The following is an 11,370-nucleotide window of genomic DNA, read 5'->3' as shown; positions in this document are numbered from 1 at the left end:
TATCACAAAAGATATTAATTACCAACTTTTATGGTAAAACAAGAAATCTTAACCATAATCATAACTCCATGTAAATTAATGACCCATGTAAATACAATATAATACAATATTTTGAATCTTTTTATTTTCATATAATGTGATCATTTCAATTTATTTATGAATTATAGTCTACATAACTATATAACTATCCATATTTTAAGGCAACATGTGTTGATGCACGTTGTTTTTATCTCCTCCATCACTTTCTCTATTGCAATTCTGACAAATGACAATCAATCTTTCCAAGAAAAAAATAATGGAAAGATAGTGACAATTAAGCAGCTAATCACACCCTTTAACCCCAAATCCCCAACTAAAATATTGAGGTAAAAACACACCTTTGATGATCTATCTACTTCATATCGCCTGGTTTTTGCCTCCTATTTCTGCTACATCTTCTACCTTCATTTCCCACTTGCTAGATTCTCCAAATCTTCGAATTCTCCGATCCAATCTCAATCATCCGTATGTGGGTTGGTGAATGTTGTGCAATTTGGCGATTCTTGAAACAATGAAGAGAAATAAGAGAGGTATGATTTACTTAAAGTCGATTTGTTACAAGATATGACCGCCATTAGAGCTTTTTCCGCTCCAGATCTGTGTGAATTCATCGTTGACTAAAAGGGAAACAGAGGGTTAACGGTTAATGATGAAGGCGTCAGTGCGTCCGATATTCAGCGCTGTGTTTCTCGTTGCCGCCGCCGCCACTCTCTGCTTTCGAATCATGGTTTCCGGCGGCGGTGGTGGCGGGGAGCTCCTTTCCTGGAACTACGTCGGGGAAGCTCAGAAGCTTACACCGGTCTTTAATGAGACATTGTTAAGGTTCGCTACGATTGACCTAGCTGAAGATTCATTGAGACAAGATGTCGAACAGTTGGTGGACGGTAATTTCCGAAACATGGATGGTAGTCGCCAACGTTCGTTTCTCTGGTCAGGTCGCCACCGTATCGATATTCGAGCTAGGTCTGCAAGGGGTGTCCCTGTACTTCTCCGGTCACCGGAGTTTTACAGGCTCTGGTTGGATTTCCGGCGATATTTGCAAACCTGGTGGCGCAACCGCCGCTTCCAGTCTGATGTAATGTCAGATATGGTAAATACAGTAAAGATTCTCAACACCGGTGTAAATGCAACTGCTCGGAAGTCAGGATTGAAGTACAAAACTTGTGCTGTAGTGGGTAACAGTGGGATCTTGCTGAAATCCGATCTTGGGAGCTTAATCGATAGTCATGATTTTGTCATCCGATTAAACAACGCAAGAACAGGTGGATTCGAACCCAATGTAGGTTCCAAAACAAGTCTTTCATTCGTCAACAGCAACATCCTGCATTTATGTGCTCGAAGAGAAGGTTGTTTTTGTCACCCATATGGAGAAAAAGTCCCGATCATGATGTACATGTGTCAGATGATCCATTTTCTTGATTACGTTGTCTGCAACTCCTCCCACAAATCGCCATTAATGATCACAGACCCACGATTTGACATCTTATGTGCAAGAATCGTGAAGTATTATTCAGCTTCAAGGTTTGTGAAAGAAACAAGGAAGCCATTAGCGACATGGGCTGATTCCCATGATGGATCTAACTTCCATTATTCTTCAGGTATGCAAGCTGTTATGTTAGCTGTAGGGATCTGTGAAAAAGTTAGTATTTTTGGATTTGGGAAATCTGAATCGGCTAAGCATCATTATCATACTAATCAAAAAGGGGAGCTTCATTTGCATGATTATGAAGCGGAATATGATTTGTATCAGGATCTTGTTGAGAGACCTAAGGCGATTCCTTTTGTTTCAGATAAGTTCAAGTTTCCTACTGTTGTTATACATAGATAGATGCCACGTTTCTATACACATGTTAAGATTGAAATTTTCTTTTTTGTGAAATTGTTGATGTAAGTGTCCCTTAAGGAATCATTGATACTAGAAATAGAATGTTAATGGAAAAATATAAGATGAAAAGTAACACTGGAGTTGAATCCAAAATCTTCCACTTGTTCTTCTTCTGAAATAAAATCATCCTCATGGAGTTCTTTAGCCTCTTGACAAATAGCACCAATCCTTCTCCACCTCCACACATAATCATACTCATCAAGAGACATCTTCTTGAAACAAAATCATCCTCATGGCATGCCACATGTCATTATTTATGAGAACATCGTAAGAAAAAAAAAAGCTTTATATTGGGTTTTTTTGGAGTAGATTTGGAACAAAAAATACGAAGAAGTGCTTCAGTTACCAAAGCCATGATTAGGATAGATTCCGATATAATTTCTTGAAGGATTCTCGCAAGTTATAGAGTACGAATAAGATAGGAGGAAGTTGAGAAATCATCAGAGAAAGTGGTTTGTGAGTTTTTTTTTTTACAGTTTTACATACCCATTGACTGTAAACTCCAATCAAGCTTCAAGCTAAATGAAGGATCAACATTCTGAAATCGAACATGATCTGAAGCAGATAAAGATGAAACATTTAGCAAGGATAAAGATGGGACTAGGGTTTCTAAAATTGGCTTCTTATCTCTTACTCGTTGCATGAATTTGATCATCTTTGACCTCTCTTTTAGACGAACTTCGATCAAAGTAGGATTAGGGTTTCTAATTTTCGTTTTAGGGGTGCTTTGGATTGCTTATTTAACCAAATAAGCATTTTCTTATAAAAGTGTTTATTGTCTTATGAGGTGAGAAAAAGAATTTTTTTTAAAAAGTGTTTGAATTCACTTAGAGGGTGTTTGTGATGGCTTTTAAAACAACTTTTAACGAAAACAACTTTTAACTTTTCCAAAAAGTTAAAAAAGATACAAAAGATGTTTGAGTATTAAAAAGATCTTTTAAAATGACTTTTTGTATAGAAGGAAAATAGAGTGTTTCAAAAGTCACAAAATCCTATCTTTTTTTGGTGACTTTTGAGACTTTTTAACTTGAAAAAAAGTTAACTTTTACTCTAAAAGCAAATACAAACACTTTTTAAATATTTTCTTTTGGTAAAAGTCACTAGCCAAAAAGTCCTTTTACAAAAAGGACTTTTAACCTTAAAAAGTTTTCCAAACACCCCCTTAGTGTTTTGAAAAAGCTATAAGTTGATAAACATTTTTTTTAAAAAAGTGCTTGGATTAGATTATATATGTATGCTTACATAATATTTTTACATAGTTCATAACATAGTGAACATCGTCTCCTTACATGTTATGGTGCTTCTTGTTAGCATTATAACATATCAAAACGGGAATTCAAAACCAATTTCGTTGTCGCTCTCTTTCTCTTTCTACCTTTTAACATGTTATAACATAAGAACATCATTTCTTATACGATGTTAAGGTTGAGTTTGCATGTAAAATGGTGTTATAACATCAACACATACCTAATGCTCTTATGGAGCTACAATAATATTTTTGTTTTTAGGGGTGTTTTGGATTGCTTATTTAAACAAATAAGCATTTTCTTATAAAAGTGCTTATTGAATTATGTGGTGACAAAAAGAAGTTTTTAAAAAAATGATTGAATTAGCTTAGTGTTGTTAAAAAGCTATAAGTTGATAGACATTTAAAAAAAATGTTTGGATTAAATTATACATTTAAAATAACAAAAAAGGATATGCTTACATAATATTTTTACATAGTTCATAACATATTGAACACCACCCCCTTGCATGTTATAGTGCTTCTCGTTGGCATTATAACATATCATAACGGAAATTCAAAACCAATCAAAACCATTTTTCTCTGTCTCTCTCTTTCTCTTTCTACCTTTTAATATATTATAACAAAGGAACATCATTTCCTATACGGTGTTAATGTTGAGGTGACATATAAAATGGTGTTATAACATCAATCCATACCTAATGCTCTTATGGGGCTACAATAATATTAACGCTAATCTCTATGGCCATCTTTTGCAAAGTTGGTGTTGTATTTCCATAAGTCGTTCACGTCAATTTTAAAAATAAGTTTGTATAAATGCTCTTAAATTTGTGTTGTTTTTAACCTGTTTTATGGACAAATTTTCAACAGTTTTTTACTGTTCTTTTCGATATTTTTAGATGTTTTTAGAGTTTTTTGCTTTTTTCAACACTTTTTGTGCATATTTTGGGTAGATTTTTTTAACAACTTAATATTATGAAAGGTTGTATAATGTACTTGGATCATAAGAACTATTATTTTCTAAACACCTCTTTGCGGCTAACAGTCTTCCAAAATCTTTTTTTTTGTTGTACCTCAAGAGCTCCAATTTTTCAGTTGGTTTTGCTTGTCAACATCATCAAAAGAAGCTTTTCAAGACATATGAAAATTGCATCAAAGACCAATACATTGTATTTTATGCCTTGATCTTTAAAGAAGTAATAAAGATCCGATACGTAGGTCGTCGAGTGTAACACACTATCAAGACGACATTTTGATCTTGGCATGATAATGTCTATGATATGACGTTAGTTAATCTCTACATAGTTTTGTTAGTTCTTGGCTTCGTTTTTTAATCAAATAATCTGCAAGAAAACGTTAATTAGTAATAAACACAACGACCGAGGCTTGAGTTAGACTCGATTCCCCTAAACAGATTCACTGTTGGTTCCCAGGGTACAATAACCTAAACAGTGTGTATTGCTAGATATGACTACTTGCCTGAAAGAATCGCCAGAAAAAGTTGTAGAGAAAAGGAGGAAGATGATGAGTATTTTCATGTGTATCGAATGAGGCAGTGGAGGTCTGCTTTTATGTTGATTTATGTAACAGCAAGAAATTAATGCCAATAAATGCGCAATAATTGTGCCAATAAATGCATCAGTTACAGAAATTTAAACCAAAGACCAAAAATATCAAGTTTAGCAAAAACAATGGCTACGCAAGCCCAAGTTTTCGGAGCTGCATTCGTGCCCACACACAAGTTTTTGGCCTACAAAATGTGAATTGGCCTACGAAATCCAAGATTTGCACCCCCTATGCGGCACGTGCAAGTAAGAGTTGGAGTAAAATCATATATACAAGTTTGTAAGCTTATCATACATTCAAACTTATAAACTCACTTGAGTGTGGTCTTTCTACTAATTTGAGACTCATTCTCACACCCACCTCGCTTGCTAACTTTTCTTCTCAAATAACCATCTTTGAGTATCGATATCTCATTCACATATACTCTATTTTTGACATACGATATACCGTTTTAAAGCTTTTACGAAGAAGAACACAAACCTACTTAGAGTTAAATTATATATACAACATATGTATATATTTATATATGTCCAAAATTAATAAAAATATAAATATCTATACTAAAACTTCCAACAATTTTAACATCTTTATTTGCTTCTTTAAGCTCTCCATACAAGAAACCCATTGACGGCTTTATCGAAGGACTTTAAATAAGACTATAAGAGAGAAATCACCTTCAAACATAATTTTACTCCGTTCCAAGACGATATGCTCATGATAATTGCATATGCTTATTTATTTTATTTATTTGGTTTTGGTCCATTTAGATTGTGTAGATTCATCGCTAACAAACACAAGCCTTAATTTTTCCCTCCTCTCCATCAAACTTTTCAATGTGAGAAATGATGTAAAAACTTACTAACTCCTAGTATCACGATGTGTCTTACATATCGTAAAATTTTGCACCGGTCTTACACCTAGTGCTATAATAAACTAAACAACGAAAGGATGATGATATTTCTTGCTATTAACCTAAACTTTATAATGTCCATATATATACCCAGATTCTCGAAGAAGATTATCAGAAGTTTAAGCTGATTAATAGGAATTTTATCTATTATTAATTTATTATAGACGCACCAAAAGTTTACCATAACCTTCATTTTTTTAATTTCTATTTCTCGAAGCGACCATATGTTTTCTTTGTGGAGTTATGACAATTAGCTCTTTTAGTAACCCCATTTTGAGCACCAAGTTAGCTTTGGCTCATTGGCTGGATGGTAAAGTGATTAGGGAAATGCAAAATAACACTATAGTACATAAGAATGAACGAGTTTGATTATATCGTGGGAATTTAACTATAAAAATAACCATGAAGTTTGGCATCGAATTCTTGATGGTTTTTCACATTTTTGTAGTAGTTTTGCAATTTAAGCGGTGTGACAATCGATGGGACTAGTGGCAGCCACGAGGGTGGTGCGTGTGTAGTCGCACGGGGCCTCCAATTATAAGAGGCCTCCGATTGAGAATTTATTTTAATATTATATTAGTAAAAAATTAAAGGAAAATAATAATAATAATAATATGTTAATTAAAATATAATTGCATGTTACAAATCCCATTTGTATTACTAAGAATAAAAATTATGTTTGTTAAATAAGTTATCAATATCAATTAGAATCTGACACTAATATAAGGTCAAACTACAAACCAAAGTCTAACTCAAAATTTGAAAATATTTGATTATAAGGTCAAACTAAATATAGTGACATGATTTTAGTTTTGAGGGATGCAACAAGAGTCAAAATTATCAGATCAATTTGATATATTGATAATACGTTACAAAAAAAACATGAGGTTTTAATTTAATTTTTACATTAATAATACGTTACAAAAAAAAACATGAGGTTTTAATTTAATTTTTACATTAATAATACGTTACAAAAAAAAACATAAGGTTTTAATTTAATTTTTACATGAGGTTTTAATTTAATTTTTGCACAGGGCCTCTACGATCTTGAGACTGAGCTGCATGGGACAAATCAAAAGCAATCATGGATTTGTAGGTTGTGCTTAATACGACTCTTATGAGTTATTAATTTTAACTTACCTAGTATATGTATAATCTTTTCCAAGTCTTAATGGCTTTTCTCTACCAATAGTTGTAAATCTTGATTGAGCAGTACAATTTTGTTATTTGTAATTTCATTCACACCAGAAAAGTGATAACAACTTTATATCTCACCAGACCATTATTTTGATGGTCCCGACATATTTAATAAAGAGTTATATTGTTTTGTTTGATGTATCATATCAACACTAATATTAAACCTTTTTTTTTACAGAACCTTTCTACTCATTGATAATATATACCCTTTTCTTTTATAAAGTTGATCCTTATATCGTAACAGATATCTTACGATTTTATTATTCTGTATCAGCATTTGAAAATGAAATATAGATTATGAACATTATACATAGACGGTTGGTATTTTCTTTTCTTTATACCTTAAATCATTCAGTCTATTAAAATGTCTTGTCCAAACTTGAATTACTAACTTTAGCACAAATTCTTTAAATAAATTACTAATCTAACCAAATTCATTAATGATTTCTCACTTTTTAGCCAAAAATTAAGATTTGTCTCAACTAGCCCATAAAACTGTAGGCGATTAAAATGGTCTACTGTTTCGCCCATTTACCTACTGTTCTGGTTTTAGTATATAAATATTTTTTTTTATTTTTCACTACGAAACCGTAGACGAAAAAATGGTCTACTGTTTTCTCTGAGAAGTGTACTGTTTCCCAAATAGTAGATTAAAAATGATCTACTTTTTCGTCTAAAAACCTACGGTTTTGTTTTTTTTTAAATGAAAAAAACACTAACTTTTTGACTACTATATCGTACCTACTATATATTAAAAGGAAAAAAAATTACGGTAAAAGTTAGTGTTCTTTTCATTTAAAAAAAAAACCTAAAACCGTAGGTTTTGGACGAAACAGTAGATCATTTTTAATCTATTATTTGGGAAACAGTAGACTTCTCTGAAGAAACAGTAGACCGTTTTTTCGTCTATGCTTTCGTAGTGAAAAATGAAAAAAATATATTTATATACTAAAATCAAAACAATAGGTAAATGAGCGAAACAGTAGACCATTTTAAGTTTTTAACCACCTATGGTTTGATGGGCTAGTTTAAGACAAATCCTAATTTTTGGCTAAAAATTGTTAATCACTTCTTTAATTTGGTTATATTAATAATTGTCCATATTGTTTTTATGTGTAACATATTCGACAGATGTATTTTAAACAGTGACCCACTTAAGATAATTTTGATAACCTATTTAGCAGTTGTGAATATACATATAGTTCATGTTGCATTTATGTTTATCACTGGGCGATATTCCGCTCGTTGAGCGATTATAATTAAAATATTGATAAATATATGTTATTAAAATAATTATATTCTTGTTAGTAACTTTAAATTAATAATTATTATATTAAACGTTCTAATTATTTTTTAAAAAATGATAAACAATATCAAACATGAGTGTACGAAATTACTTTCGTAATTGATTTATAATTATCAAATAATAGATCCTATATTATTCTATTTAAAGTTGCATCATCTTAATAGCTGCTACCCGTGAAAATAAAAATAAACTCAATTTTGATAGACATATTTAAGTGATATTATTTCAATCAAAATATATCTATATGTTGTGTATGAATTTGGAATTAGGATGTACATTTTATTTATACCTTTATTATTTTTAATGAATATTAAAATTATCGTTTGATACATGTTTTATATTTAATATTATATTTAAATTTCTAATATTTTTAATTTAATTTAAACTATCTATTTTGAGGAAAAAAAGTTGTCATTATAAAAAGTAATTTTTAATCATTTTTTTTAATTTGCCATTTTGATTTAGATCTTATATTTAAATTTTTTTAACTCTATATTTAGAAAAAAAAAATAGGTTTGAATATATTATAAAAATTATGTTTTGAATTTAACATCGTATTTAGAAATGATAAACAGTATCAAACATGAGTGTACGAAATTACTTTCATAATTGATTTATAAGTATCAAATAATAGATCTCATATTATTCTATTTAAAGTTGCATCATCTCAATAACTGCTACCCGTGAAAATAAAAATAAACTCAATTTAGATAGACATATTTTATGTGATATTATTTCAATGAAATATATCTATATGTTGTATATGAATTTGGAATTAGGATGTACGTTTTATATTTAATATTTTATTTATATCTTTATTATTTTTAATGAATTTTAAAACTATCTTTATATACATGTTTTATATTTAATATTATATTTAAACTTCTAATATTTTTAATTTAATTTAAACTGTCTATTTTGAGGGAGAAAAACTATCATTATAAAAAGTAACTTTTAATCAATTTTTTTGTTAATGTGGCATTTTGATTTAGATCTTATATTTAAATTTTTTAACTATATATTTAGAAAAAATAGGTTTGAGTATATTATAAAAATTGTGTTCTGAATTTAACATCATATTTAGATTAACAAACAAAATATATTATATTAAGAATAAATGATTAATATTGGATTTAAAGTATTAATTTAAAAAGAAGTTGAAAGGTTGGGGGTCTCAAATGCATGAGGTTTAAAGAAAAATGCTAGCTTTATAAGATATGCTAAACGAATTCACGCGCGTTGCGCAGCGAAGATTAAAAATATTTTGTTAAAATATTGAAAAATATATGTTTAAAATGGTTATGTTATTGACATTAACTTTGAGATAATATTAATATTTTTACATTAATATATATATATATATATATATATATATATATATATATATATATATATATATATATATAATCTCAATTATTTTGAACAACAATATTCGTTGACATGAACCCACATTCCTCATTAATAGAATTAAATATAATTATCTATTTAGTATTATTTTTAACAATTATTATTATTTATTAATTATATTTTTACTTATGCGATCATTTTCTAATTTCAATAATGATGTTCATTTAAAATACAATTTATTTATAGCTAAATGTAATTTATAATTTGATGTTATTATCATTTAAAATTGTTATTCATTATTTTTAAACTACTTATTATTAATAATAAGTTAAAGAAGACTTTTAAGAAACACATAATATTATTATCAAAATGTGAAACATACATTAAATAATAAAGTGATAAGAGAGACAATTGTATTTCAAAAGAGACTTGCATGTATAATATGACATATCCATGTAATTTGATTTTATTATTTATAATTATTGCTTATTAATTTTAAAACAACTTGTTATTATTAATAAGTGAAAGAAACTTCTAAAAAACACTTATTATTATAATTAAAATGTTAAACATATACTACAATATAAAGTGATAAGATTGACAATTTACATTTTAAAAAAGGCTTACATGGATAATATGGATAATATGACATATCCATGTTTTTTAATTAATTATTGTTTTGAAGCAACATGAACATACAAACATGTATACAATAGTTAATTAAATATTATATATATCACCTTCCATAGCATATGATCGATAACATGAATCTAATCTAATTTACATTAAAATTTCAACCACAACATACAATGATATTCTTAAAAGAATACTTAAATCAAGAAAATACAAAAAAGAATTAGTATATAACAAACTTACAAATTAAAAACTTCAACATAATAACATGACTCAAAAAATTGTTCAAAGCCCTCAAACCAAAACAAAAAACTTTAAACTTGTTTTCTTTGTGAATTTTGTATGTGATTTTTATTGGTGTGTCTACTAAAAAAGATTGACCTTTTTATAGTAGAGTATCCATTAATTGTTTATTAAATATATTATATAAATTATAAAACCTTTGAATTGTTAATCATTATTAAGAGACTTTTGAGTGGTATTCATTAAAACAATTATATATATATATATATATATATATATATATATATATATATATATATATATATATATATATGAAAAGAGAGAAACCCTTGTGAACAATACTTTATTCTGATTGTTTTTTTTCTTGCCTTTTCCACCGCTTCGTCTTCCAATAAGAAACCACCACTATGACATCCACCGCCATATGATGCAGACGAACCCACCATCGATCCATCTTACTTTAACCCTCCACCGATCCATCGCCTAAAATACAAATTTCTTCCATTAGATCCTCCACTGTATCGTCTCCTCTTCCTTTTACTAATTCTCACCGTCTTCCTTTTTATCTTTATTGCTCCAAAAGGTTTATAAAAGGATCTTTCTCTTCTCTACCAATTTCATGTTTCTTTTGAGTCTCCAACATTTGCTACCTCCTATTATCTCTGATAATGTCCTCTCCACACCCTACACAGTCATGAACTGTGTTTTCAGGTTTTAGGGTTTTTGCGCCAACACCAACATTGAAGGCCTCTAATAATACGTTCTTCTCGTGCTTCGCTTCACTTGGTGTTAACCCCTTCATTTTTATTAAAAATGTACAATGATCTATGTTGGGCATAATTGTAGGTTGTTTTCATGTATTCCTAATCCAACTAATATCCAACTAATATGGGTAATAGGTGTGTGTGTATATATATATATATATATATATATATATATATATATATATTGTAACGCCCGGGTGGGCTAAACATTTTTAGACAATGTAATAGTCTAGG

General features: G+C 29.3%; 1 protein-coding gene across 1 annotated transcript; it reads left to right on the top strand.

Moving 5' to 3' along the window:
* The first annotated feature begins 252 nt into the window (after nucleotides 1–252).
* LOC145092777 (beta-1,6-galactosyltransferase GALT29A-like) lies at nucleotides 253–1,997 on the top strand. The gene has a single exon (XM_079030756.1). It carries the CDS (start codon nucleotides 686–688, stop codon nucleotides 1,865–1,867), a length of 1,182 nt encoding a protein of 393 aa, XP_078886882.1. The 5' UTR covers nucleotides 253–685; the 3' UTR covers nucleotides 1,868–1,997.
* Nucleotides 1,998–11,370: the final 9,373 nt, after the last annotated feature.

The sequence above is a fragment of the Lactuca serriola genome, chromosome 1 (assembly GCF_051521515.1).
Source record: "Lactuca serriola cultivar US96UC23 chromosome 1, Lser_US96UC23_V15, whole genome shotgun sequence".
Taxonomy (NCBI): domain Eukaryota; kingdom Viridiplantae; phylum Streptophyta; class Magnoliopsida; order Asterales; family Asteraceae; genus Lactuca; species Lactuca serriola.
Note: the sequence above shows the minus strand (reverse complement) of the source record. Positions and strands in the feature narration are given on the sequence as shown.

What these genes read in the sequence shown, in the direction of transcription:
- LOC145092777 (XM_079030756.1), top strand. Translation starts at nt 686, where the DNA reads ATGATGAAGGCGTCAGTGCGTCCGATATTCAGCGCTGTGTTTCTCGTT.